The sequence below is a fragment of the Trachypithecus francoisi genome, unplaced genomic scaffold (assembly GCF_009764315.1).
Source record: "Trachypithecus francoisi isolate TF-2019V2 unplaced genomic scaffold, Tfra_2.0 Lachesis_group12, whole genome shotgun sequence".
Classification (NCBI taxonomy): domain Eukaryota; kingdom Metazoa; phylum Chordata; class Mammalia; order Primates; family Cercopithecidae; genus Trachypithecus; species Trachypithecus francoisi.
Genome location: NW_022681457.1, coordinates 81,090,100 through 81,117,229, shown reverse-complemented (window position 1 = coordinate 81,117,229; position 27,130 = coordinate 81,090,100). Strand labels below are relative to the sequence as shown.

At 53.3% G+C, this 27,130-nt stretch overlaps 2 protein-coding genes across 11 annotated transcripts in view; one reads left to right on the top strand and one right to left on the bottom strand.

Annotated features, from left to right (window-relative positions):
• Positions 1-21,867, top strand: part of SZT2 (SZT2 subunit of KICSTOR complex) — a 68,386-nt gene extending 46,519 nt beyond the window's left edge. For 5 of the 9 annotated variants that reach the window (XM_033226766.1, XM_033226773.1, XM_033226765.1 and 2 more), the window contains 44 exons: positions 501-642; positions 808-900; positions 1,046-1,136; positions 1,228-1,521; positions 1,685-1,826; positions 1,997-2,104; positions 2,192-2,255; positions 2,444-2,629; positions 3,000-3,167; positions 3,245-3,332; positions 3,458-3,529; positions 3,718-3,919; positions 5,119-5,218; positions 5,931-6,060; positions 7,898-8,050; positions 8,133-8,235; positions 8,323-8,428; positions 8,519-8,630; positions 9,427-9,545; positions 9,657-9,821; positions 10,093-10,177; positions 10,340-10,504; positions 10,604-10,771; positions 11,177-11,310; positions 11,944-12,110; positions 12,235-12,332; positions 12,417-12,549; positions 12,731-12,861; positions 12,988-13,088; positions 13,162-13,338; positions 13,539-13,806; positions 13,908-13,987; positions 14,071-14,196; positions 14,316-14,515; positions 16,609-16,699; positions 16,894-16,974; positions 17,057-17,131; positions 17,666-17,879; positions 18,254-18,407; positions 18,557-18,679; positions 18,786-19,191; positions 19,319-19,435; positions 20,813-20,881; positions 21,040-21,863. In XM_033226766.1, coding sequence (XP_033082657.1) covers positions 501-642; positions 808-900; positions 1,046-1,136; positions 1,228-1,521; positions 1,685-1,826; positions 1,997-2,104; positions 2,192-2,255; positions 2,444-2,629; positions 3,000-3,167; positions 3,245-3,332; positions 3,458-3,529; positions 3,718-3,919; positions 5,119-5,218; positions 5,931-6,060; positions 7,898-8,050; positions 8,133-8,235; positions 8,323-8,428; positions 8,519-8,630; positions 9,427-9,545; positions 9,657-9,821; positions 10,093-10,177; positions 10,340-10,504; positions 10,604-10,771; positions 11,177-11,310; positions 11,944-12,110; positions 12,235-12,332; positions 12,417-12,549; positions 12,731-12,861; positions 12,988-13,088; positions 13,162-13,338; positions 13,539-13,806; positions 13,908-13,987; positions 14,071-14,196; positions 14,316-14,515; positions 16,609-16,699; positions 16,894-16,974; positions 17,057-17,131; positions 17,666-17,879; positions 18,254-18,407; positions 18,557-18,679; positions 18,786-19,191; positions 19,319-19,435; positions 20,813-20,881; positions 21,040-21,183 — 6,145 coding nt within the window. In that variant the 3' untranslated portion in view covers positions 21,184-21,863. Of the gene's footprint in view, positions 1-500; positions 643-807; positions 901-1,045; positions 1,137-1,227; positions 1,522-1,684; positions 1,827-1,996; positions 2,105-2,191; positions 2,256-2,443; positions 2,630-2,999; positions 3,168-3,244; positions 3,333-3,457; positions 3,530-3,717; positions 3,920-5,118; positions 5,219-5,930; positions 6,061-7,897; positions 8,051-8,132; positions 8,236-8,322; positions 8,429-8,518; positions 8,631-9,426; positions 9,546-9,656; positions 9,822-10,092; positions 10,178-10,339; positions 10,505-10,603; positions 10,772-11,176; positions 11,311-11,943; positions 12,111-12,234; positions 12,333-12,416; positions 12,550-12,730; positions 12,862-12,987; positions 13,089-13,161; positions 13,339-13,538; positions 13,807-13,907; positions 13,988-14,070; positions 14,197-14,315; positions 14,516-16,608; positions 16,700-16,893; positions 16,975-17,056; positions 17,132-17,665; positions 17,880-18,253; positions 18,408-18,556; positions 18,680-18,785; positions 19,192-19,318; positions 19,436-20,812; positions 20,882-21,039 lie in introns of all 9 variants that reach the window. The other 4 variants (XM_033226771.1, XM_033226770.1, XM_033226767.1 and 1 more) reach the window with 4 other exon arrangements.
• Positions 21,859-24,920, bottom strand: HYI (hydroxypyruvate isomerase (putative)). Of its 2 annotated transcripts, XM_033226776.1 has the most exons (8): positions 24,290-24,920; positions 24,091-24,202; positions 22,913-23,027; positions 22,647-22,725; positions 22,506-22,555; positions 22,352-22,421; positions 22,114-22,248; positions 21,864-22,016 (listed from the first exon to the last, which is right to left on the bottom strand). In XM_033226776.1, exons 1-8 carry the CDS (start codon positions 24,486-24,488, stop codon positions 21,904-21,906), a joined length of 873 nt encoding a protein of 290 aa, XP_033082667.1. In that variant the 5' UTR covers positions 24,489-24,920; the 3' UTR covers positions 21,864-21,903. The 2 variants fall into 2 exon arrangements, with proteins under 2 accessions (XP_033082666.1, XP_033082667.1); XM_033226775.1 differs by having other exon boundaries at positions 21,859-22,248.
• Between the last annotated feature and the right edge of the window lie 2,210 nt (positions 24,921-27,130).

Sequence of the window (27,130 nt, the reverse complement as noted above, 5' to 3'; positions counted from 1 at the left end):
ATAGAAATCCCCATCCATTAAGAAATGTGAAAGTTAAGGCCAGGTGCAGTGACTCACTCCTGTAATCCCAACACTTCGGGAGGCTGAGGCGGGAGGATCACTTGAGCCCAGGAGTTCAAGACCAGCCTGAGCAACCAAGGGAGACCTTGTTTCTACAAAATAATTCAAAAATTAGCTGGGCGTGGTGGCACATGCCTGTGGTCCCAGTTACTCAGAAGGCAAGCAGTGATGGCACCACTGCACTCCTACCTCAGCAACAGAGTAAAAGCCTGTCTCAAAAAAAAAAAAAAAAAAGGAAAGAAAAAAGAAAAAGCAATATGGAGGTTAGAGCCAAAATGTGTTACGTTGGTTCTCCTTGCCTGTTTCACCACCCATGCCATTATGCTAAGCACTCTTCCTATGGACAAAAAGGCTTCCTGTGCTGCTCCCTAGTTGGGAGGCAGGCTTCTTCAGAACTTGGTGGTTCTTAACACTTCAACATCCTTACCCCAACCATTCAGCATAGAGACCGAGGACCTAAGCGAGCCTGAGTGTCAGAGCACCCGTGTCCCTGGCAATCCAGACCCTGGGCCAGAGATCTCTCTGACAGATGTCTGCCAGCTCAGAGGAGAGGCCCATGGTGCCCTTCATAGCGTCATCCAGGTGGGAAGCTTGGGCGAGGGTAGAAGAGGTGTAGAGTCCTGCCTGTGCAGAGGGACAGGATTCTCTCCTGGGTTGGTGGTATGCATGTGTCCTGCCCTAGGGTAGGGAGTAGTGTCCTGTTGAGGGGTGGCTGACATTCTGACCTCCTTCTAAACCCCATAACAGGAGAAGTTCCTAGAGATAAGTCGTCTCCACTTCCGCACAGTGCCTTCCAATCCCCACTACTTCTTCTATTGCCCTCCATCCAGCAGGCGAGAAGTGAGTGGCTCTCTTCCTTACCTCTCTTGTGCTCTCAACCCACAGCCCCAGAGGCCCACCCAGACCCTCTGGAGTCTTGGTTCCCTGAGACCTGGCTGTCGCTCTTGTCTTGCCTTAGATCAAACTGTCTCTTTCTTTTGCCTAGGATGAGGGGCCTCGGGACACAGTAGACAGAAAAATCAGTGACCTGGAGTTTTCAGAGGCTGAGCTTATGGGAGAAGAAGGTGTGTGGGCAAGTGAGTCAAGGTGGGGAAGGCTGCTTCACACCGAGATTCAGGGGCCTCCACTGCCAGCCTCTCCCATTGACCACGTGACATGCACTACTAGGAGACACATCTGCCTGCTGTGTGGTCACTGAGAGTGACCCAGAGCTAGAGGTAGAATACCGGGAGAGCCGTGAATCAGACCTGGGGCCTGCTGGGCTAGACTCTGCTTCGCTGTCAGATGTAGACACTGTGAATCCTGATGAAGACTCCTTCAGTATCTTGGGGGACGACTCACCCACTGGGCCTGAGAGCCTCCTGCACGACCTGCCCCCACTCTTCCTGCACCTCACGTGCTCCGTGCGGCTACGTGGGCAGCACAGCTCAGTACCTGTGTGCAGCCTGCCTACCTGCCTGGGTGAGTTTGAGGCAGCCCAGGGGAAAGCCAAAGGTCCTGAAACAGCCTGCCTGTATGGGAGTGGAGGGGAGCCTAGGGGTTATGTTTTTTAACACTTAGAATTTGGAATCTGTGCTTATCTTAGAGCAGCCCTCAGCAACTGCTAACTTTCCTCCTCTCCCAGGCCAGGTGCTTTCCAGTCTGGAGGGCCCCCCAATTGGAGGCCGAGTTCCCTTGAGGGACCTCAGTGTGACTCTGGATGTCTTTGTGCTGACCTTGCCCCTGGAAGTGGAGCTCCCCACGGCCTCAGACCCTCAGCACCACCGGTGTGGCAGCAAATTTGGTGGGAGGTTTTGGAAGGGGGGTAGGGGGACCACTGGGGGAATCGAGCACTTGAGGACTAAGGAGACCTTGAGGAGTCCAAGAAAGGAGTGAGGAGGAGGCCTTGGTAGGATAGTAGCTCCTGACCTTTGACTTTTGTTCCCACCCTGTTCAGGTCAACATCTGAAAGCAGTGCTTCATTCCCACGATCCCCAGGGCAGCCATCATCTTTAAGGTCAGATGATGGCCTAGGGCCCCCACTGCCACCCCCAGAGGAAGAGAGGTACTTCCTTATCTCCCTCTCAGAGTCCATTACTCCTTTTCAATTTCATTTACTGGAAACTAGTATCTTAACCTTTCTTCCAATTAGGCACCCAGGACTATCCAATTTGGCCACGCCCCACAGACTGGCTATTGAGACCACCATGAATGAGGTGAGCCCCTCACCCCCAACACTGTAACTGATTCCCTTTCCATCAGGTGAGTAAGATAAGGTACCCCCTTTGTTCTGGGATAGAAGTGAGACATCTCTGTCTGTGAGGCAAAGTATCTTCTAGTCTGGGTTGAGGGGATGCCCAAGGAAGCAAGGGAGGTGCCCTTGTCACTTGCTGTCTAACCGTAGATCCGCTGGTTGTTGGAAGATGAGATGGTGGGGGCACTCCGAAGAGGGGGCATCCCCCAGAGCCCTGCCCTGCACCGCGCAGCTGCCCATATCCATAGCTCTCCTGGACGCTCCACCTGCCTTCGCCAAACTCTGCCACTGAGTTTTGTATTTGGGCCAGAGCGTTCCCTCACACAATTCAAGGAGGTAAGTTGCCCTCAGAACACTGCAGGGTCACCTTGGGGCCCATCCTTCCCTGGGTCCCAGGCACAGTACTGGAAGGCCCTCTGTTAGTTCGAGCTCATAGAGTTACCCTTCCTGTCTCCCTACTGACCACATCGTCTGCCCTCACCCCTGTGCTTGGCAGCCCAACTCAGTGGAAAGAAACCCAGCTCCCAACCTGGTCACTGCTCCTGTTGAACCTTAGGCAAGTCACTGAACCTTTTCTTACCTCAGCAGTGGGGATGCCAGCATCTGCTTTACCAGGTAGTTAGGAGCGTCTCATGAGGAAGTGTAGCTCACCATGTGTAGGGAGGGCTGCCCTGCCTAAACTGTGATCTTGGCTCCTGCTCTCTAGGAGTTTCGTCGCCTCCATCTCCCTGGCCATGTTCTTCTTGAAGACCCTGACAGTGGCTTCTTCTTTGTGGCAGCTGGCCAACAGCCAGGTGGGTCCCATGGGGAGCCTTCTTCAGCAGCCTGGGCTTGGCACAGTCACGAAGAGAGGGCTGAAGGCATCGAAAAGGAGGTGAGTCTCACCTGGGAATGGAGGGGGGTGGTGGGTGTGTGGGGCCTATACCTCAGTCCTGACTTCCTATTTCTCAGACTCTGACAGCCAGCCCCCAAGCACCTGGGTCCCCAGAGGATTCTGAGGGTGTCCCCCTCATCGGCCTGCCCAGCGTGCCACAGGGAGGTAAGAGAGGACTTGGGCCGCAAAGTCTGGGGGCCGGGACCAGATCCCTGACCATGCTTCCATTTTTGGAGGGAGGCCCTAGACAGGATTGAGAGAGGCTCCAGGCATATTCCTTCTCTATCCAGGGAGTCAGCCTGGGCCCAGCCGGGGACTAAGTCTCATGTCCAGTCAGGGCAGTGTGGACTCAGACCACTTAGGTAAGCTGGGGGGAGGGGTGAAGGACTCTAAGCTGATGGGAGGTGGGCTTAGGGCTGCACTGGGAAAGGTCTGGGCAGGAGGCAGCAGAAGGGACTAATCTGAAGTGCATCAGGCTGGATGCACCTGGAAGATCAGGTGAGTCAGGCCCAGCTTCGGATGGGATTGACCTTCAGTGCATCTGACACAGGTTATGATGGTGGCAGCAGTGGCTCAGACAGTGAGGGTCCCAATGACACCCTTGGTGAGAAGGCCCCCTTCACATTGCGGACTCCACCTGGGCCAGCACTTCCACAGCCTTCACTCTCAGGCCTCCCTGGGCCCTGCCTGCCTGACTTCTGGCTCATTGTCCGGGTCCTGCAGGACCGTGTAGAAGTGTATGCACATGCACGGTAAGTAGAAGCCAGGGCCTGCACCCTCACACTCCCATTAACCTCTTCTCTCTGCTCCCACAATACCTCTCTCCAGTGTTAGAAGTAAGACTTGGGACTCAGGGCTTGGGTAGAGATCCAACTTGTATTCTTAGGTTGATGGCTCCTGATCACTTTCCACATCTTACAGCTAAGCACATCACATTCAACTGTCTTATAGGAGTCAAAAAGCTGATGGGGATTTTGGCTTCTAGCTGAGCATTAACAACATCTAAGGTTCACAGCAGCTTCAGAAGTTCATGTATAAAAATAAGGCCTAATAAGGCTGGGCGTGGTAGCTCATGCCTATAATCCCAGCACTTTGGGAGGCCGAGGCAGGCGGATCACTTGAGGTCAGGAGTTCGAGACCAGCCTGGCCAACATGGTGAAACCCTGTCTCCATTAAAAATACAAAAATTAGTTGGGCGTGGTGGCAGGCGCCTGTAGTCCCAGCTAATTGGGAGGCTGAGGCAGAAGAATCTTGAACCTGGGAGGTGGAGGTTGCAGTGAATGAGATTGTGCCACTCCACTCCAGCCAGGGCAACAGAGCAAGACACTATCTCAAAAAAATAATAATAATAAGACATAATAGCTAATATTTATCAGGTGCATACTGTGTGGTAGGCACTGTTCTGGTGCTTACATGAATCCACTCATTTATCTACATAACAACCCTATGGCGTATTAATATCCTTATCATTTGGGTGAAGAAACTGAAGCACAGGTCAGTTAAATACTTGCCCAAGGCCATAGTAAGTGACAAAGCCAGGATTCCTGCATAGGCATCGGTTTACTACCGCTGTCATCTCAGAGGTGGGTGGGATGTGCAGGGTAAGATGGGGTTGAGAAGAAAGGAAAACCACCATTCTGACGAAGACTTGAGAAGAAAGAAGAGGTGCATAGCATAAAGGAGCCTCAGTGTGATGCCCGTATGGGAGCTGGTGAAGCAAGTGTGGAGCCTCGGCATCCAGAACTGCTCTTGAGAATTCCATCTCTTCCATTTCCCACCAAGTTTACCTCTGTCCAAGCCTGCTCCCTTTTCATGGTTTCCCTTGGCCCCACCTCCATGACTTTCCCTCCCCTTCGTGATACGTATAACTGCAGTTATGTCATATATACGTATCATGCCATTACATATAACTCCTCACTGCAGTTCTGGTCAGATTATCCTTCCTTCCCAGGAGCCTGATTCGGGAGGATGGGGGGACAGGCACTGAGTGTCGCCACCTGCAGCAGCTCCTGGTGAGGCGAGTTGGGGAAATCTGCAGGGAGGTCAACCAGGTAAGGGGCAGGACTCTCCAGGCCCTGAGACAGAAGAGATGAGAACCAAATTTCTAAGAACTTGATTTTCAGAGGCTATTGGTCCATTTCAGAATCAATAATTATGGAAAGTCTTTGACTCCCCCAGTTAGTAGGATGCTGTTTCTCCCCCAGCTCCCTACAACCTTGGAAGTGCTCCACAACCCACCCCCAGTAACAGTGGGTTACTCTCTCAAACCATCCCAGTAACTATGAGATACTCCCTCTCATTGCACTGTGCTAGCATTAGTGATATACCAGTGACCCAGACAGAGGGACGCTGTAACTCTGTGGAGTTTGTGTAGAATAGGGGACAGTTGAACAACTGAATTACACAACTTATTTCAATTACAATTGTGAAGAATCCTAGAAGGAACAGTAGAAGCTGCTATGAAAGCATGTAACAGGAATCTGACCATCTGAAGTATCAAGGGAAGCTTCTTAGAGGAAGTGATTTTTAAGCTGAGACCCGAAGGATGGTGAACAGATTCTGGCGCTAAAGGGGCAAGTGTCCCTGACTGAGAATCACTCTCAGAGGCCTGAGCTCTGACCTCTCAGTGATGACTGATACTCTTGTTGACCTCCAATCCCCAGTGATAGTGGTCATTCTCTCTGGCATTTGATCACCCCTGACCACCACCACCCACTTAGGAGGAGATACTTCCGTTCCCTGACCTCGTGCTCCTTCTCCCAGCGACTGCTTCTTCAAGACCTTCATGACAGCCACGTGTGTAACTCTCTTCTGGTGGCCGAGAGTGAAGAAGATCTGTGGCGCAGCGAGACTCCCTTCCACTCCCGTCAGCGGGCACCACTGCCCAGTGATGGTGAGATCCCACCCACAAGCCTCCATCACAAGGCAGTGCTGCTGCCCTTTTTTACTGAATACTCTGGTGAAAGCTGAGGGCAGAGTCCTCATTACTTGGTCATCAGTGCCAGGTACTAGAGAGAGAGCAAGAAGGATGGGACAGGAAAGGATCACTGGACTTGGCTGCTGAACGTCATGGCTGATGAACGTCAGTGATTTTCATGGAAGTACTTTCAGTAGAGAGATGGGAATAGAAAGCAGATGAAATTGAAAGTGAAAGAGGGTGATAGGTGGGGCAGAGAATAACTACTCTTGCAAGTAGCTTGGCAGTGAAGACAAAATAGATACGGCAGTAACTAAAGGAAGATGGGGGCAAGGAAGGAGCTTTAAAATAAAGTAGAGACTTGAGCGTGTTTATATTCTATAGGGAAAGAGCCAGTGGAGAGGGAGAGGTTGAAGAATACAGAAGAGATCATTGAAGGGGCATCAGGCCATGATCCGTCTTCCTAAGAGCCTGCCTCTGCCTGGCCCTGTCTCGTTACCCAGAATGACCGTCTTTCCCTGGCAGGGAAGTAGACAGGAATGAAGAGTTTGGGGGAGTGAGGACAAGCAGGCCAGTTCCCATGTAAGAGAAATCCAGAGGGGAGGAGCCTGAAGGCCAGTAGAATTGGCCTTCTAATTGGCTGTTCCTCCAGACAGGCAGCCACAGGACTGCTTTGGGATTTCCGATCATGGTAAGGGAACACGATAATCCATTCGAGATAGTAACTGAAGTCTCAACACTTCTCCCTTCTCTTACTCCTGATAACCTCTCACACAAACGGATAGAGGAAAAGCTGAACCATAACATTCCTTTGCAGTTCTTCTCTGGTTTAAAAGTAAAATCAGACTACTCATTATTTTTAACATTCTCAGCAAGTCTGTAGACAAATGTTTCTGACATCTGCAGGAGAGTGCATCTCTCAGCATATGCTGGGATCTCCTCCTTATCAAAGCAGAGTCCCCATAATTAGTGGACTCCCATGGTTTCGAAGGCATCTTCTGCAAATTGAAGATGCGCTAGGACAGGCGAACACTTTTACTTCAAAATGACTTCCGGCAGCCTGAGATGTAAGACCAGTCAGAACCCAGACACAGCCCTTCCTCATTTTAGTCTCTCCAGAATTTTCCCCTGAAACCCTTAGCAACCAGCATTCCGTTCCAGAGCCTCTGCCTCTACACAGAAACTGCAGCCTCCTGGGTAGCCTGTGTGCTGTTCACACTTGACAGCAGCTTCTCTGAGAGCAAAACTGCCACTTTGATCCACCGCAAGGCTCCCTGGAAACCTGAAAAGGGTCAAAGGAGGCATTGTACTGTGGCCATGGGCTCCTGTGTACTGCCACACTACCCTTTGGGTTTGTTGGCGCTTCTGTCCTCTAAAGCCCAGGACACAGTTTATCCCTCCTCTGCAGCTGGCGTGCATAAGCAGCCATACCCTTTTGGTTTTAATGAGGTTACTGTTGGAACTCCCCGGAGGACATAGTGCTACAGTGCTACTGACACATATTATGACAGGGTCAGAATCTCTTGGCATGATCTTGAGGATTTCCTCATGCTTTGTCTGCCTTGTTACCTCTCCTTAGCTCCTTTTCTAAGTCTCCTTTAGATACTTCTAGAAACCTTTGTGCTATGACCTGTGTTCCTAAGGACACGTGTCTGCCTGGCCCTGTTGTGTTACCCAAAATGATCATCATTTATCTGCAGTAATCAGGGACAGGTCTGGATGAGAGGGCAAGTATACCAGTTCCCAGCTGAGAAGTCTGTGGAGGGCAGAGGGTGGCGTGTCCCATTTCTAATCCCTGCTCCCCTTCCCCCAGATTATGCTGCTGATGAGAGCTGTGCACCCCGAGGGTACCTGGCAGCCACAATGCAGTTTGTCCCTGGCCATTTCTCCTGTGATGTTGTGTGGGGAACTGTGATCCGAGTCCATTCACGCCTCAAAATGGGACCCAGCATGGGGGTCTCTCGGGGTATGTGATTGGCATGACAGGGCAGGTGAGCATTGGAAGGATCTGGAAAAGGCAGTTTCCTGAGCCCATGTTACTTCCCCAGCCATCCAGGCCCTGCGCTCTGTGCTCAATGCCTTCTCTGTGGTGAACCGGAAAAACATGTTTGTTTATCAGGAACGAGCAACGAAGGCTGTGTACTATCTTCGGTACGTGGCCCTTGGAAGGTGGGTAGGGGCATGAGTTAAGGATGGCATGGGAGGAGGCATGTCCAAAGACATGCTGCTCTCTCCCAGGCTCCTGGAGACATCCTGCAGTGACCGACCATGGAAAGGGGATGCGTTGCCCCCTTCCCTCGCTCTGTCCCGAAGCCAAGAGCCCATCTACTCTGAGGAAGCCTCGGCATGTATCACTCCCACTGCCTGATGCCCCTGTGTGCCCCTTGCACTTTGCTCTCTGGAGCCAGGACCCTGACCACAGTTTTCTCTGTAGGGTCCTCGTTCTCCCTTAGACATGGCCTCCAGCCGCAGTTCAGATGCTGCTCGTCCTGTGGGCCAAGTGGACAGACATATCCAGCTGCTGGTCCATGGTGTTGGGCAGGCAGGTAAGGTCTGAGGAGGGGGTAGGGGAGTGGCCACATGAGGCTCCAGAACCCTCTGGGACTTCTCTTAGAACCTTGCAAGCATTACACTGAAGTTATGTAACAGTTGCAGCCCAAGACCTGGCACATATTAAGTGAGCCATAAATATTAGCTGGAGGCTCCAGACCCTCTGGAACTTCTCTTAGAACCTCGTATTACTCCGCCTTGGGCCCCTCCTCTAGTTCCTGCTGTGCTCAGGGCTTTCCACAAGCAGGAGCTGCATGGGAAGGGACTGGCTTCCGCCATGTTTTGGGATAGGACTGCAGTTGATTGAGGCGCAGCTAGGGGAAGAGGAGCTGGGGTGACTGGAGAACTGGTGGTGCCACCGGCTTGATACCAGACTGGGTTCGGGGTTAAGAGGATGGTTATTTGTGATATATTTTGCCCGAGGTGTTCAGTAGGCAACTGGATTTTCCAGCTAATATTTATAGCTCAGTTAACATGCTGGTCTTGGGCTGAGACTGTTACATAACTTCTAGTGTAATTCTTGCAACAAACTTATGAGGATGATGCTATTATAATTTTTATTTTATGGATGAAGGCACTGAGGTTTTGAGAGTAAAACTCAAAAAGTATCCACAGTCGCATAGTGAGTAGCTTGGCAGAATTGGAACCTAGTGCTGGCTACCTCCAGAGCCAGCATTCGTAACACTGCCTCTAATATACAGGGAATTGTTTGAGTTTGGCATCTTAGGGTTGCTATGGAGGTAGCTGGTTCCTCTACCAGTGTCCCCACCTTCCCACCATGGCTGTGTCAAGGTCCTGAGATCACGGATGAGCTCGTGCGAGTTCTGTGTCGGCGCCTGGATGAGGCCACATTGGACGTCATCACAGTCATGCTTGTTCGGAACTGCAAGCTAACACCAGCTGATGTGGAGGTCAGCTCCCCTCCAGGCACCAGCATCCTTCCCAGACTCAGCCACAGGTGCTGGGACAGTCTAGGCTGGAACTTCTGCATTCAGCTCTGCCCTCTTCTTCCCACTCTGCAGTTCATCCAGCCCCCTGGAAGTCTCCCCTCAGAGGTGCTGCATCTGGCCCTACCCACGTCCTGCAGGCCCTGGCTTCCAGCCCTGGCGTGGTACCTACGGCAGAACTTGCTCATCTTCCTGCACTCTCCCAAGTACACAGACAGCAACAGCCGGAACCACTTCCAAGTGAGATTGCACTCATCTCTCTCCACACTCATGTGCACCCCTGCCGCCTGCCCCACGCACACCCTTACTGACTCTTTCCTACAGATACCACTATATGTACCTTTGTCCATGGACCTGGGTATACCCGTGCCCCCTGGGGACCATTATTACCCACCTGTGTCTTCTCGTGCTCCCATGTCTACCTGCACCATGTTCCCCACTGTGGGCACCCATCCCTGAGGGTTTTGTCCATTTGCTTGGTCTTAGTGCTCTGTGGCTGTTCTTTCCCCAGCATCCACTCCCACCACAGGGTGGCCTCCCTGACTTGGACATCTACTTGTATAACAAGCCTGGTGGACAGGGCACTGGGGGCAAAGGTATGGTGCAGGGCACGGGCCTGTGGCACCACCAGGTGAGGGAAAGCCTTTTGTCATCCTGTTGCTGAGAGGACCTTTCCCAGGCTTGCAGCTGAGTGGAGGGTCTTGGGAGGGGTGGTCTGCAAGTCCCACAGCTGAACCTTCCTATGGATTTCTACCCAGGGGTTGCCTGCATCACTCTAGCCTTTGTGGATGAAGGAGGGGCCCCCTTGTCAGTGGCGTTGTGGCCCCCCTCCTCTCCGGGACCCCCAGACCCACTGCGAGAGGAGGAATTTGAGCAACTGACCCAGGTCATCCGCTGCCCGGTTGTTGTGGACGGTTCTTCAGGTGGGACAGCTTGGTCAGAGGATGAGGTGTTCAGTTATTGCTGTGGGAGGTAAGGGTGGTGAGTAGAGGGGGATCTAGGGTCCCCTGTTCTCCTTCCAGCTCAGAATGGGGCCCCACGGCTTCGACTGGATGTGTGGGAAAAGGGGAACATCAGTATTGTGCAGCTGGAGGAGAAGTTCCGAGGAGCAGCTCGCCAGGCCCTGGCCGATGCCATCATCGAGCTTCAGCTGCTACCAGCTTCACTATGTACAGAGGACACACCCCCAGGTACGCAAGTCAAGAGGTCCTTGGGGTCCAGAGAATGTCACAGATCCAGGCAAGACAGTGTGGCAGGTGAGGGTACAAAGATGGGGTTTAGGGGAAGCATTACAGAAAACTACTACATCAGAATCACTTACTTACAGTTGTCCATGAGCTTGTCTGTGCATCATCCAGGTGCTACACTGGCAGCAGTGAATGGCTGCAGCTGCTCACCCACTTAGACAGGGCTGTTGCATCAGAAGCTCACTTCATACTAACACATGCGGCTGCACACTATCAGTTGTATATACTGTCATTCACTGACAGGTAGAGGAGGAGGCAGGTCACTGTCATACCAGTCTTGAGATTCAGTTTTCTGGAATGGGGGATTGATGATCAGTGATGGGTGTCTGTAATATCTGGTGTCCACAGGAAGTCTCAGGAACGGATCGTTGGAAACTAAGAGCTCTGCAGGCCGAGCTAGCACCTTTCCCCCTGCCCCTGTCCCTGGGGAGCCTGTGACTCCACCCAGCAAAGCTGGCCGGCGTAGCTTCTGGGATATGCTGGTAATGGGAGGAAGTGGTGAAGTGGGCATCTACCTTTCTGCCTGCCTCCTAGCTCCTCTTACACTCCCTCCTGCCTCCCAGTCCCCTATAGGCCTTGCCACAGTCTCCTTCCATATAAAACTGCTCTGTCCTGCCAGACACCATGGCATGTACCTTTAGTCCCAGCTCCTCAGGAGGATGAAGTAGGAGGATTTTACTTCAGGCCAAGAGTTCAAGGCTGTAGTACGTTGTGATCATGCCTGTTAATGGCCACTGCACTCCAGCCTGGGCAACACAGAAACACTCTCTTAAAAAAACAAAACAAAAACTGCTCTGTCTTTTGGACTAGAGTTTGCAGAATGTGGCAGTTCTCACTGATGTAGAGGGAGCCTTAACTTACTATGTACCTTCACTTCCATTTTTCTTGTCGGATCCTCAGGACAGCTTGCAAGATAAGTAGAGCTTTTACAGTGAGGAAGGTGAGGCTCAGGAAAGTTAAGTAACCTGCCCAGGGCTCCTTAGCCTGCCCTTGGGGAAGCTAGGGTCTGAACCCAGACCTCTGAATCCTCCTAGCTCACTGCTGTTCCATAGTGCCTCCATCCCACACCTTTCCTCTTCCCAGTAGCCCTTCCTCATTCACTGCATTGCCCCCAGAGTAAAACAGAATGTGGGGATTTGGGTTCCCCCAAAACAACTGATGACATTGTCCTGGATCGGCCAGAAGACACTCGGGGCCGGAGGCGTCACAAAACCGAGAGTGTTCGGACTCCCGGTGGAGCTGAGCGGGCACCGGGCTCAGATTCTGGAGCCCAGAGACAAAGGTGTGTGTGTGGTGGTATTGTGCCCTGGGAGAGTATGGGTGTGAAGTCACAGATGGGCCGTGGTCTGTATAAACATACAAGTGTCATGTATGGACATGAGGCTCTTACTCCCACTGTCTTTCAGACGCCGGACCACACAGCTAGAAGAGGGTGAGGTGGGGACCCTTCATCCTGTGTTTGCCCATGCTGCTCGGCGCTGGATGGAGTTTATGGTTCAGATTGGTGAGACCCCAGCCTCCCCTCCCATCCCTCAACCCCAGCCTGGTCTCCATCCTGCAGCTCCATAGTGACTCCTCTGCCTCCCAGGTTGTGCCTCAGTGTCCAGAAGCTCCACCCACATGGTGTCCCGGTTCCTCCTTCCATCCATCCTGTCTGAGTTCACCGCACTAGTCACCTCAATGGCTGGAGACACCAGTGTCCGCATCTTTGAGCAGCGTTTGTGAGTGTAGATCCTATAGAATTGAAGGGAACTCCCCTAAACTTGCTAAAAGCTGGGCCTATAGGAAGCCAAACCTGAGGAAACTGAGCTAGGAGAGGTGGAAACAAGGCCCAGGGAGGTGAAGACTAGGCCAGGGAGTGGTGTCATAGATGGCCTTTCTGTCTGCCCTCCCTTTCAATAGGGGTTCGGAGCCAGAGATCTTCAGCCCTTGTTCCCCTGGGCAACTGGGCCCGTCTCCCCGCCCTGCAGCTGAGCGGCGTCTGCTGCTTCTGGGAAGGAACTTCTTGCAGTGGAGGAGACCAACACAGCAGGGTGAGGGCATGGCCTGTGGGGGTAGGCTAAGAGTAACTGGTGGGGTCTCCAGCCTTGCAGAGGGGAGGGTAGGATCAAGGGGGATCTGTTCCCAGGCCCCTGTTGTGCCCCTCCCCCACCCTGTAGCTGCCAAAGCCATGCAGCGCTTCGAGCCAGGAGGTGATGGGAGCTCAGGACGAAATGCTCCCCGGCAGAGGCTCTTGCTACTGGAGGTCGTGGACAAGAAGGTAGATATGGGGCCAGGGACAGGGTGGGAAGAGGGGTTCCATAATCCCACTGACCCTGAACCCCGACCTCCAGCTACAGCTGCTGACCTACAACTGGGCTCCAGACCTGGGGGCAGCATTGGGCCGAGCACTGGTTCGCCTGGTGCAGTGGCAGAATGCACGAGCCCATCTCATCTTCTGCTTACTCAGCCAGAAGCTTGGACTCTTCCATCATTATGGCCAGTTGGACTTCCCCGTGCGAGACGAAAAGGTACCTGCTGCTCTGGCTCTTCCTATAGTTTTGGCTACTGAGGGGTCAGTTAAAGGAAAAACCAGCTCAGAAGCTGGAAAGATGGGACAGACTGAGGGCGGAGGTAGTGGGGAGGGAGAGTCTGAGAGAGGAAGCCATGGGATGAGAGAGAGGGTCCGAGGGCAAAGGCTGTGAACCCATTGCAATGCTCCGTCTCTCAGGAGCCAAACCCATTCCTGCTGCCAACCATGGAAGTGGAGACCCTCATCCGGAGTGCAAGTCCCCCGCTGAGCCGTGAGCAGGGCCGGCTGAGTGGGTCCTCTCGTGGTGGGGGTCCCCTTCCCCTGGACACATTCCCCTTTGACGAGGCCCTAAGGGATATCACGGCTGCCCGCCCCAGCTCCATACTTGGTCCTGTGCCCAGACCTCCTGATCCTGTCACCTACCATGGACAACAGTTCCTAGAGATCAAGATGGCAGAGCGCAGAGGTGAGGGTACTGGGACAGGTAGCGGGGACAGGAAATCTGTAGAGTCTGGGAGGAAGCGGGTGACAATGCTTGGGGCTACTATTAATGCCTTCAACCCTCAGAGCTGGAGCGCCAGATGAAGATGGAAAACCTGTTTGTAACCTGGCAGCAGCGTTCTACTCCAGCCACCATGCCCATCAGTGTGAGTGACCCAGCTTGCATCTTCCTCGAGGATCTGTGATCCTGCCCCGTCACTGCTCCATGCTCACTGCCCTGTTTCCCCAGGCTGGAGAGCTGGAGACCCTGAAGCAGTCATCCCGCCTGGTGCATTACTGTGCAACAGCCATGCTCTTCGACCCAGCTGCCTGGCTGCATGGGCCCCCAGAGACCTCTGGACTCCCTGAGGGGCAGGTGAGGCTGACTCCCAGACTTCTAGGAGACCTTTGCTTACCCCACAGTGACCCCCCTCTTCCATCCCCAGCAGGATGGTTGACGGTGGGGAGAATCTTCCTTGATCTTTACTCTCACAGCGGCGCCATCGCCCTGAGTCAGGGTCTGGAAGCCGAGAGGCCCCCACAAGCTGTGAATCCTTGGATGTGTCGCCCCCGGGAGCCCGTGAGGAGCCTTGGCTGAAGGAGCTGAGCTTGGCTTTCCTGCAGCAATATGTGCAGTATCTGCAGAGCATAGGTTTTGTGCTGGTACCACTGCGGCCCCCCTCACCTGCCCGCAGGTGAGCCTGTCCCTGCTTTCCCTTCTGTCTTCTCCTCCTGCACTGCAAGTGAGGCCCCACAGGCCCTTCTTCCTTTTACAAGGTCCTATGTTGACAACTCGGGCTGGGCCCGTGCATGTTCATCCCACCAGGCTCGCACACGTGTGAGGGTTTTGGATACTTTCACACAGCCCTCGGACGTGTCCTGCAGACCTTGTATGCTTTGTGGAACTCATGATGACACTTGTACACAGAACTGTGTCCATTCTCACAAAGCTCATGCCCACACATATCTTGTACACTTACACGCTTGCATACATCCCCCCATGTGAATTTTTTTTGGAGACGGAATCTCGCTCCGTCGCCTAGGCTGGAGTACAGTGGCGCGATCTCGGCTCACTGCAACCTCCACCTCCTGGGTTTGAGCAATTCTTGTGCCTCAGTCTGCCAAGTAGCTGGGATTACAGGTGCACACCACCCTGCCTGGCTAATTTTTTGTATTTTAGTAGTGATGGGGTGTCACCATGTTGCCTAAGCTGGTCTTGAACTCCTCAACTCAGGCAGTCTGCCCACCTCAGCCTCCCAAAGTGCTAGGATTATAGGTGTGAGCCATTACGTCCGGCCTGCACATGTGAATCCTGTACATACTCCTAAGCCTCTGGATCTAGGCCTTAATGATTCCTGTCCTGATCATCCCACTGACCTCTCCTGAGATTTGATGTGGTTCTTGGCCCAGGGAAGTCCTTTTCTCACCAAGGACCTCTATGCTAGGCCTACTTGCATCACTGTTCTCGGTCTGTTCTTGGTCATGTTCACCCACTGGCCAGTACTGACAGGTCTGAGTCTTGGGAAGTAGGCAGCCCCTCTGTCACCACCTCCATTTCCCCTGAGCGCAGGGACAACTCTGCAGCCACCTTTTCATCCACCATTAAATCTCAGATTCCCATGGTTGTGGCCCGTGCTGTATGTTCCTCTCCAGATTCTGTGTTCCCTGCCCTTTCCCAGTAGCTGTATGCGAAAAATGAGCTGTTCACCTTACACACAGCTACTTTTGTGTTTCCAGATTTGTGAGTTTATCAAGGTATGTTCTCCTTCTGTTTTCAGTTAGAACCTTTTCAAGCCAGTAGTCCAGAAAGCCAGTTCTAACTCTCCCATGTTTCTGTGCCCAGCTCTCCACTACCCAGGTTTCCCTCTCTTCCAGGCATTAGGAAGAGAAGGCGTGCCTGCCTCTCCTGTGATCCCATCTCAGAGGCCAGGCTGGCCCCTCCAACCCTGGGGAGGAGCTGCACAGCTTGCTGCCTTGACAGTTCCCAGCTCTAGGAGCTTCTCTAAAGGACTTTAATTTGCACACTTGCCATCAGTTACGCTCTTCCCCCGAAATCTGAATTCCTTTTTAAAACAAGACACTGAGTTAAAAAAAAAAAAACTGTTTCTGCAGCAAAATTTAAAGCCAGGCCTTCCCTTCCCACCAATCTTTAACAATCACTAAGTCTTGTCCCAGTTTCCTTGAGGTTTAAATGGGACACTTTTTCCACCAGAGGTTTTGACCCCCAGCAAGAATTCTGGCATTCTATAGCCCCTTGGCATGAGTGGGTCCCCTGACCCCTTCTGTTCTGTCCTTTCTTCCCAGTCCTTCCCATGCTTCCCTTCTCCCCTATCCTTTGCACTAAACTGTGATGAGCAATATGCCTCTTAAAGCCTGGAACTGCCATCCCCCAATCAAAAGACAGCAGCTTTTCCCTCTCAGAGGAAGGTACCTAACCAGGCATCAAGCATCTCCTTGAATTTTCCTAATCAAATCGTAGACATGCATCACCCTCCCCCTTCTCTCTCCTGCCTAGCACGCACCCTCTCAGTAGCAGAGAGGCTTAGACTCCACCTCCCTACTGAGCACTGTTTTTGCCTCCCTTGAAGCAGCAGCTGCTGTGGAGAAAGCCCGGCCCTGCAGTCTAGACCTGGACTCCAGGCCCAGCCTTGCCACTCACAGTGGCACCTTTGTGGGCCTGTTTCCTCCCCTGCAAAATGATTCCATGTAAAACGGATTCTGGGTCTGATCACTGTGACTGCACGCCACTTGCCTGCCTCATCCTCTTATCCCTCCTCCTTTTCTGCAGCACCAGCCGGCCACGGGCCATGGCTATCCTTGGAACAGAGGGTCGAGGCTCCTTCTCCTGCCCTAAAACCAAGACTGATGGGAGCCCCAAGGTAACTTGTCATATAATGGTAAAGTTACTGATGCTGAATTACTTTCCCACGGCCTGAGGTCATTGACCCTGAGTGATGTACCGAGGTCACTGATCCCAGACTGACACCATTAAAGTCAGGGTCCAAGGGACTTCCACCCTACTGATTCGAGGCTAGTGAGTCCCCAATCCTTGCCCCGTTTTTCCTTTCTTCAGAGTACTAGCTCTCCAGTAACCACCTACCACCTGCAGCGGGCACTGCCTGGGGGCATCATCCTCATGGAACTGACATTCCAGGTAAGCAGGAGGAGCACTGAGTGGAGAGAGCCAGACCCACCTGTCTCTTGCCTTCCTGATCTCATCTTCACCTTCCCTCCAGGGCTGTTACTTCTGTGTCAAACAGTTTGCCCTGGAATGTTCCCGAATCCCAATGGGGCAGGCTGTCAACTCACAGGTATGTGGATGAGGTGTAGGCACAGTCAGTGCACCCCAGTGTCCTGTGGGCAGCATAGCTCCATGTCCCATTTGCTGGGCAGTAGAGTAATGCAGTGGGCAGGCTGGCCTAGTGACTGATCCAGTGCTGTGGCCTGGCTAGGTCAGTGCTCATTCTGGTGAGCTGCACTCACTACCAGGCTGACCCCGTCGGTCATCCAAAGTGTGTTCAGCTGTAGCCCTGAGGCAGCACAGTGCCTGGTCTGGCCTGTAGTCATCTAGGGTCTGTGGCAGACCCTAGTGGAATCTGGGATACAGCAAAATGGCCCAGTTTCTCAAAATGGCCCTAGTTTCATGGAAGTAGTTACAATACAGTATGAAAAAGGGAGGCTAGAATGAGGAGGCCTTCCCACAGAAACCATTCTGGCAGAGGGCATTCCACTGGGCCACAGCCGCAGAGGAAAGATTGCACTTCTTCCCGCGGAAGGAGGGAAACATGTATTGGGCAGCCAGTGCAGCCACACCCTAACCCTGTCTCCTGCTGCTGCCTCCCCAGCTGTCTATGCTGTTCACAGAGGAGTGTGACAAGGTGCGGGACCTGATGCACGTGCACTCGTTCAGCTATGACTTCCATCTGCGCCTTGTGCACCAGCACGTGCTAGGCGCCCACCTGGTGCTGCGGCACGGCTACCACCTCACCACCTTCCTGCGACACTTCCTGGCCCACCACCCCGACGGACCCCACTTCGGCCGCAATCACATTTACCAAGGTCAGTGCCCAAGGGCAAGCCAGTGAACCCAAAAAAGAACAGGCCACAGGTGCCTCCAGGTCAGGGCTGGTGGAACCACCTCCCTGGACAGGTGGTCCCATGTTGTTAATTACCTCATGTCACACATATCATGTCCCCATGTTTCTGTCCTGTGTCTTTCTTACCAGAGTTTGGACCCCATGTCACATGTTCCCTGTCCTCTGAGTTACTTTCATCCCATCTCAGTGTTCCACAGGAATGCAGGAGCTCCTAAGGAAAGCAGACCCACTCTACCTGCCAGTCAGAGCTTTAAAGACTCCCATCCCTGTGCCCCACCAGATCAGTGTGTCTGTCCTAGGCTTAGTGTCTGCTGTCTCCTGTTACTTACCCCTCAGGGACATTGGAGCTCCCCACACCACTCATCGCTGCCCACCAGCTGTACAACTACGTGGCTGACCATGCCAGCTCTTATCACATGAAGCCATTGCGAATGGCCCGGCCAGGGGGCCCAGAACACAATGAGTATGCCCTGGTGTCGGCATGGCACAGGTAAGGCTGGGAGGGGCATCCAGCATGCACGCTGCAGGAGCTGGGGCTGGGACATACTTGCAGTAGGGAGACCCGTGTTTTCTTGGGCAGGGTGAGGTTTGTTTCATTAGAACACCAGAGTTGACATCTCCCCAACCTGTCCTTCACAGCTCTGGCTCCTACCTGGATTCTGAGGGACTTCGCCACCAGGATGACTTTGATGTGTCTCTGCTTGTCTGTCACTGTGCTGCACCCTTTGAGGAGCAAGGAGAGGCTGAGCGGCACGTTCTGCGGTCAGCAGATCCCTACCTTGAACACGCCCATTTCCCAGCCTGCTCCGCCCTGCCCTGTGTGTCTCTTGCTATGACCACCACTCTCCTGCCCTGCTTCCCACCCCAGGCTACAGTTCTTCGTGGTGCTCACCAGCCAGCGAGAGCTCTTCCCCAGGCTCACTGCTGACATGCGCCGCTTCCGGAAGCCACCCAGACTGCCCCCTGAGCCAGAGGCTCCTGGGAGTTCAGCTGGCAGCCCTGGGGAGGCCTCAGGGCTCGTTCTAGCGCCAGGACCGGCTCCTCTGTTCCCACCACTGGCTGCAGAGGTGGGCATGGCACGGGCACGACTGGCTCAGCTGGTACGGCTGGCTGGAGGGCACTGCCGTCGGGACACCCTTTGGAAGCGCCTCTTCTTGCTGGAGCCACCAGGGCCTGATCGACTGCGGCTAGGGGGGCGCCTGGCTCTGGCAGAGCTAGAGGAGCTCCTAGAAGCAGTCCATACCAAATCCATTGGGGACATCGACCCCCAGCTGGTAAGGGACTGTGGGCTCCCAAAAGAGCTGGGAAAGATGCCAGGAATTCCACTGGCAGCCAGGGCAGAGAGCACAGGAATCTGAGGTGACTGGCACAGAAGACTCAGGCCTGTGGCTCCTCCCCCAGGACTGCTTCCTATCCATGACAGTCTCCTGGTACCAGAGCCTGATCAAAGTTCTCCTAAGCCGCTTCCCCCAGAGTTGTCGCCATTTCCAAAGCCCAGACTTGGGAACTCAGTACCTGGTAAGTCCCCTTGAGCTTACTCTGAAAAGGGAAACATAGCAGAAATCCTCACCAGACAGATGCGCCCCTCAGCCTGACCAAACAAGCTCTGCTCTGGAGGCCTAGACAGAATGGGACTCCACAGATACACGTAAAACCCTTCCAGTACCTGGCGTCGAGCTATAGTACGTGATTCTCTGAGCAGCTCTGCCCTCAAAGACACACCAAGAATACAAGCCTTGGCTTGAGATCCTGAGGGCCAGGCTCTGGAACTGACAACCCAAGGAGCTCTCAGAACTTCGTCAGTAGGCTGGAGCCCCAGAAAGGACTCCGTGGGCTTTAAAGCGTTGTTACTCAAAGTGTGGTCCACAGACCAGCAGCCGCAGCACCTGGGAGCTTGCTGAAACGTAGGCTCTCCGGCCACATCTGAGACTGCTGACTTGGGATCTGCAGGTTGCCAGTCTCCCCAGTTGATTTGTGTGCACACTGAAGTTTGAAAGCGCTGCTGTAAAGGACAGGTAGAGAGCTGTGGTGGTGGAGCATGGGGCATTAAGGAGCCCACAGAGATGGGCCCGGCCAGAGCTGAGGTTCAAGAGAGGAGGCATTACGAGAGAAGATTCCAGTGAGAAAGTAGGAGGTGGAGCCAGGTGAGGGGTCCTGCAGCACAGCGCTTGTGCAGAGGATTCATTTCAGGGTGCAGGAAGGGTCTCCCAGAGAAGCCAAGGTCAGTTAGGATGAGGCTGCAGTAGTGTCACCGGTTGTGAATAGAGGGGGGTGCCCCTGTGGGTGGTGGGAAGGCTGGAGCAGGAGTGGGTTTTGGGGAAGGGTGACAAGTCCAACCTGGGGGAAGCTGAGTCTGGGGTCCATAAGGCCCTTCACTGTCTGCAAGGTTTGTGGGTACCAGGGATTCAAGCTCAGGAGAGTCGTAGGCAGCAGCTCTGTGAACAAGTGGTAACTGAAGCCTTGGGAGAGCAAATCATCCCGGGGTGGATCACCAAGCAGAGTGTTAGGGAGCAGACAGACATAAGGGGACAGGACAATCCCAGGGGTGGTCAGAGAGGAGTCCCAGGACAGGAGGCAAGGAGGTTGTGCCAGGGGTACAGCACTCTCCACTGATTGGCTTCAGTGTACCAGGCTCTGTGTGGGGCCTCCAGGATCAACTGTTACCCCTCATTCTGACGCAGCTCAGATGGGCTGACCGGCAAGCCAGTGAGGATGAGGACTGAGGCTCAATTTGGAGACATGGTTCTATGTGACCTCGGGGTACAGACGGGGTGAGGCGTGGAGATGGAAGTAGGCCTCTCCTCATCCTCCCTTCACCTCAGGATGCCCTGTGGAAGGGTCTGTGTCACCTCGGGGAAGAGAGACCTCAGTCCCCTTGTCATCTTTTCACTGCAGGTTGTGCTGAATCAGAAGTTCACTGACTGCTTTGTGCTGGTGTTTCTGGACTCCCACTTAGGAAAGACGGTGAGAACAAGTCGGGGGCTTTGTGTCAGCCTTGTGGAAGGCTGTACCCCAAATGTATGGAGCCTGCTGGGTTGGGGTGCCCACCCTTTCTGAGCCCTGCCTCCTGTCCCCACCCATGCCCTCCTCTCACCAGCGCACCCCCACCATGTTCCCCACAGTCTCTGACAGTGGTTTTCCGAGAGCCCTTCCCAGTACAGCCCCAGGACAGCGAGAGCCCCCCTGCCCAACTAGTCTCCACCTACCACCACTTGGAGTCTGTCATCAACACAGCCTGTTTCACCCTCTGGACCCGCCTCCTCTGAGGGAGTGGACTGGACCACTGCATGTCACTGTTCCTCGGATCATGGCTCTACAAGATTGCCCACCAGAGGCAGGACTGACCAGCCCTTCTGGGCCCCACGGCAAGCCAGACACTGAGTGACACCAAAGGCTTTGTAACTATGTCTTGGGGGTCTGCTGACCCAGCCTGGCGGCAGAGAACTGCCCTCCTCAAACACCCACAGCCAGTGACCCATCCAGGACTTCAGAGGGTCAGGTCAACCCCAAGGACCCCTTGGGCCCTTCTGGGGTACTCCTTTCTGCCCACCTGGTAGAGTCTCGGGAGTTCACACGAGGTGGCAAAACCCCCCTAGAGCTCCTCTACCTGATCCTGCCCCCCAGCCTTTGACCACGGTCAGCCACCTGTGTCCCTTGAGCCCTCGGGTCTTCACTTCCCACTTGGACATCACTGCTGGACATTCCCATTGAGATGACACCTGGGTTCCAATCCCAGCTTTGCCTTTGAAACACCTGTGGCCACTGTCAAGTCCCTTTGCTCTCAGACCCTGGGATTCTCATCCTTTCATGAGAAGGTAGGCTCAGAAGCTCTCCCATCTCCACAGCAACCCTGGCACTGGCTTCTCAATGGGAGGGAAGCAACAGAGAAACTGAAGTGTTAGACACTATGTGTCCCCCCACCCCATAACAGAGACATAAGACAATGTTCAGCGGGTCGTCTTTAATGCAGAGGAGAAGATGGGATCTCACTTGCTGTCTAGAGGCATGTGGGTGGTGTGCAGGCCCTCGCTGGCCACCTCTGGGTGGCCCCGCCTATCCCAGTATGAACGTAGCCAACTCAAGCCCTCTACTGTGTCTCCTGTAGGGAGAGGGAGGCCTCGGCATCTCAGCCGACAAGGAGAAAACAGCCCCTGTCCAGTCCCTCCAGAGCTCCCTTCCCCAGGGCCACCCCTCACCTCGAGGCTGATACTCGCAGCCCACAAAGCCTTTGTAGCCTTCATCTTCCAGCAGTTGAAACAGATAGGGGAAATTCAGCTCTCCGGGGCTGCTGGGCTCCCCTCGGCCTGGGACCTGTGCCACCTGCACATGCCCTGGGGACAGATGTGGACAAATGTGGGGTCCAGGCTCCTGCCAGGGCCTGAAGAACAGATGTGAGGATTGAAAAGGTGGGAGGGCAAAGGAAGCTCCTCTCACCAACAATGGGTAGGAACTCCCGGATGTTTCCTGTTAGGTTCCCATCCATGATCTGCCAGTGGAATATGTCCTGGGGAAGAGGATACTACAGTCCGAGACCCCGCAGGCCCCACCCTCCTTCCGGTCTTCGAAGTACCCCCTTTCTTCCACTTACCATTTGTAATTGGAGGTTGGGTCTTCCGACCTTCTGTAAGATGGCTGCCGCTGTAAGAGAAGCCAGGGAGAGGGGGCCGTGAGCCTCGAGGAGAACACAGGAATCAAAAAGGGACAGAAGGAGACAGGGCTGGGGTCATACCCTGCTGGGGCGTGTCCAGGAAGTACTGGGGGTCAGTGATGCGGGTATTGATGGGCTCCAGCAGTCCCACGAGGTCCTCCTAGCAGCATGTCGGGTGCTGTGAATAGAGCTCCTTCCCAAGTTTGTCCCCCATCAGTCACTGGTCAAGGCCCTCACCTGTCCCTCTGACCTAGGCTGGCAGCCTCACGTGCTGTCCCCACTGTGCACCCCCTCCTCCGCACACCCACAAAGACGTGTAAGTACATGTGTGTTTCCACCTTTCTCACCTGAGCCAAAACCCCAGCTGCATGCCTCAGATTCTCCAGAAAAACGATCTCCATCTCAGCTTTGACTGCTATTCGATCAGCTCCCTGGGGTACTCGGCCAGCCATCAGGTGGATCCTGTGAGGAAGATGGACTGGAGGCCTTGCCTCCCTTGGCTCGCTGCACCTCTTCCAGGATTCCCTGCCGGCCCTTGCCTGTCTCCCCAGGTCTCCAGTCCATGGCACCCGAGCCACAATGCCCAGGCATCCCAGCACTTTTCAGAGACACTTCAGTGATGGCCTAGGGGAAGCCCTTTCCCAGACACCTCAGCGTCCACCCACCGCCCCCTGCCTCCAGTACTTTCCACCTTTCCTTCCCTCGGTCCTCCTCCTCAACCTATAACCTGCTAAATCCTCACCTTTAAAAATTATCCTGACCCTTGCTTGCCCTTCTCAGGTATTCCGTGCTGCTGTCTCTACTTCCTCTCCTTGCATCTACTACTTAGACTCTTCCCATCTTTTTTCTGCCCCCACCATTGACCAGTAGTGATCCCCTCTTGCTAATTCTTTCTGAGCCTGTTTGGCCTCTGCAGGATTTGACATTTGATCAGCCCCATTTGAGCCGTCCACCTCCTCCCATCATCCCCTGATCTTATCAGCCACATCCAGCTCTGAACAGACATTCTAGGCCTCCCCACCCCAACAGGCTACATACATGTCCAGCCTTAGGAACGCTGCTGAACACACCAGGCTGCCTCTTGCCACAGCACCCTTGCCGGGAATACTTTACCTTCTGCCCATCAAGCAATGCCCACTCCTTGAAGACAGTCCAAGCATCACTACCTGTAAGCAGCTTTCTCTGATCCAGACAGGGTTAGGTGCTTACCCCTGCTCCCACAGCTTCCTGGAATAGGCCTGTCCTCAAATGGATCACTGCATATATTTACTCTCCTATCTTCCTAGGCAGACTGAGCCCCCAGCATGGGATCCCAGCATGGGGTGAGCATGAAAGAGTGGCAAACAGACTGGCACAGGACAGATAAAATATAAAAGGCAATTTACAAAGGACCAGGACCGCAGAGGCGGAGATAGGCCAGTGGCTCAGACTTCTGAGCGTCTCAGACCTCAGGTCTTCGACTCCCTGAACCTGCGGCAGGGTCATGGGTCACAGAGGGGTGGGGCTTCAGGTGGAGGCGGGGTACCTGGGACAGCCCAGGGCCTTGGCGTATCGCACGGCCTGCTCCAGCCCCTGTCGGAAGGCCGCCTGTCTCCCGGGGACGGCCCCCAGCCCCATTTCCCCTTTCTCTTGGTCTCCTGCAGAGAGAACGGACCTCAGCCCCCGACTCGGGCACTCCCCTGCCCGCGCCCCGCCCCCCACCAGCCTCCCGGCCCGCGGCGCACCCGGGGGCGTGTTGATCAGCACAAGCCGCAGCCCCGCTTCTCGCGCGGCGCGCGCCAGCACCTCAGGCGGCTCCGCGTAAGGCCAGGCCACTTCGACAGCCTCGAATCCCGAGCTGCCCGCGGCCCGCAGCCGCGCGGGGAGGCCGAGGAGCTCGGGGAATAGCCAGGACAGATTGGCGGAGAAGCGCAGCGGCGCCATGCCTGGGGAGGCCGGGCCGGGCAGCGTCCGAGGGCTCCGAAGGCGGCGGGCGGGGCGGGGCGGGGCTCTCCTTCCTGGCCCTGCGAACAAACGTGCACTCTTCGGGGTTATAAAAGCGAAGTGCTGTAAAAATCCGGGCCTTCGCGAAAAGCGCCTTCCGTGAGCGAGAGAGGGATCGCGGGGAGAGGCGAAGGGGCGGGGCGAGGGCAGCCGGAAAAGGAGCGGGGCCCGCGCGGGGAGAAGGTGGGGAGGTCGGGCTCCCGGACCTGAAAGCCGGACGCGGGGCAAGAGAGAGCTGGCTGCCCGAGGGCCAGGTTGCAATGGTAGGACGTGCACTTTAATACTGAGTCTTTCCTCTCTTTATAAAAATGCTATCTGTTCGTTAAGCAACATTTGAAAGCTGTGTAACCAAATAAAGAAGCATTTTTATACCACCAGTTATCACACCACTAGCCTGTTAGCTTTCCCGTCCAAATTTTAAAATATGCAGTTTTTTTCTTTGGAAATTCTGATCATTCGGGATATGAGGTTTTATAGCCCTTTTTCATGGAATATTACTTTGTGAGCATTTCCTCGTGTTTTCCAATAGCCTTCAAAATCTGTGCCTTCGCTGCTCATTGTTGCACACCTAAGCAGCAAGTCATTTATTGTACTTTGTGGTTGGATATTGTGTGTGTGCGCGCGCGCTGCAAGCGCACTTTCATGCACTTCTTAGTCCCTATCTCTGACTCTTTTTCAAGTCTTTTTCTAGAGATGTGCATCACAGTATTTGCCTGTTCACGCCGTTTGTCTTTTGCAAAGGAAACGGCACCATTGAGCAGCTATGGGTGAGCTGTCCCCTCTTAGCCTTAGCCTCAGCTGATTGGACCAGGGAGGTCATCTGATCCCAGGACAGCCAATCCATAGACTGGTCAAAGACCTCTTACTTGCGTCGTTTGGAAAAATAATCTGACCAATCAAGAGTTCAAACAAAGAAATGCCGAGAGTCAACAGGTGGTGTTGCCAGGAGGTGACTGGGCTGTAGAAACGAAATAAGACAGAGTCCTATGGTAAAGAAAAGCTAGAGCCTCCTTTCCAGGAGGGGAACCAAGTCCTGTGAATAGAGGTAGCACACTGAGAAGCCCATGTCGTCCCAGGGGTGCCCAGACCCATAGCTGCTCCCAGGTCTGTGCACTTAAGGCTGGGATGCTTAGACTTTCCTGGGTTTCTTTGTCTGTATAGCCTCTTAATGTTTCTTGAGATAATTTGAATGATTTTACTTTCATCTACAATAACCCACTTGATTGGGCAGGTTCTTAGGGGTAGAATTACATGGTCAAAAATAGGAACATATCTAAGTTATTGATGTCTTAAATTTCCTTTGAAAAATATAAATCTATATCCCAACAGTTCATGAGTAAACGTCATCTTGATCTATCGTCTGTGCTAACTTTGACAGAAAAGCTGAAAGTACAACATTAGGAACACCCAGCTTCTACTGATTGTTCTGTCAACACTCAACTCCATCTCAAATGAGGCTAACTCAGACACCAGGGATCCAGCCTGATCCCGTGGTGAACCCAAATGCTTAGAAGGTTCCGTTTCTTCAGCTCTGCCTCAAAGAACAGACTGCTGCCAACTGACACTGATCACCTGATTTCGTGCTCATTTGCAACTGGTTTTATACTAGGACCATTGCCTTGTCTTGGAATGTGTTTCTTGGGTATCGTCCTGTCAAGATCTCACTAAGCTTAACATTGTAATCAATCCCAACTTTAGTGTGTGTGCAATCCAAAATCGACAATGCAGAGTAACATCCAGAGGAAGTAATTCCTTTATTACCACCTCACTGTTGATCTCTGAGTATGCAAATTCCATGTATGATATTGAAAGCACCACCATCTGCTGAGCTCTGCGTCAGAAACAAAATGTGTCCAACTCCCAATGGTCCACCCCTTTTTTCCTTGGACATCCCTTAGGGCAGTAAAGATTATGTATAAACTAGACATACATGACTCACTTTCCCCTTAATTCCCTTACATAATATGCCCAAATAAATATATAAGGAGTGCAATGTCCATGAAAATTATTTGCTTTATTCACCTTTGGCTATGTCTTATCCCACCTTGCAACACAGGCATGAGACTAAGTTATCACAAGTTTGGATTATTTGCATTTGCCTTTTTTTTCCAGCTTTATTGTACTTCACAGATATGTATTTAACTTTTAACCAAATAATTTGCACAGGTGTGGTATTAAAGTAACAACAATTTGTAAATAGTTGCATGGATAATGGCAAAAACTTTAGTACAGAGTTCAGAGTCTCATTTGATCACTGGATAGCATTTGGCAATGCAGTAAAGCATATTACAACTCATGTGAAATGCAAATCAAAACCTCAATGAAATTCTATTTTATGCCTTCCAGATTGGCAAAAATAAAAAAGACATTATCAAATATTGGATAGGATTTGGAACAACTGCTGATAGGAGTGTAAATCACTATAACCTCCTTGGAAAACAATTTGGCATTGTCTCTTAAAGCTGATATGCCTTTGATCCAACAGTTCCTTTTCCAGTTGTATCCCCTGAAGAAAGTTTTGCACAAGTGTACCAGGAAAAAAGTAAAGTGATGTTCACAGCAGAACTATTTATGTAGCAAGA

Excerpts from the sequence above, each read along its gene's own strand:
- HYI (XM_033226775.1), bottom strand. The coding sequence starts at position 24,488 with ATGGCGCCGCTGCGCTTCTCCGCCAATCTGTCCTGGCTATTCCCCGAG. Across the intron at positions 22,726-22,912 it reads CAGCTGGGGTTTTGGCTCAG|GAGGACCTCGTGGGACTGCT; the intron begins GTGAGAAAGGTG and ends ACATGCTGCTAG. Across the intron at positions 22,556-22,646 it reads CCTGGACACGCCCCAGCAGG|CGGCAGCCATCTTACAGAAG; the intron begins GTATGACCCCAG and ends CTTCTCTTACAG.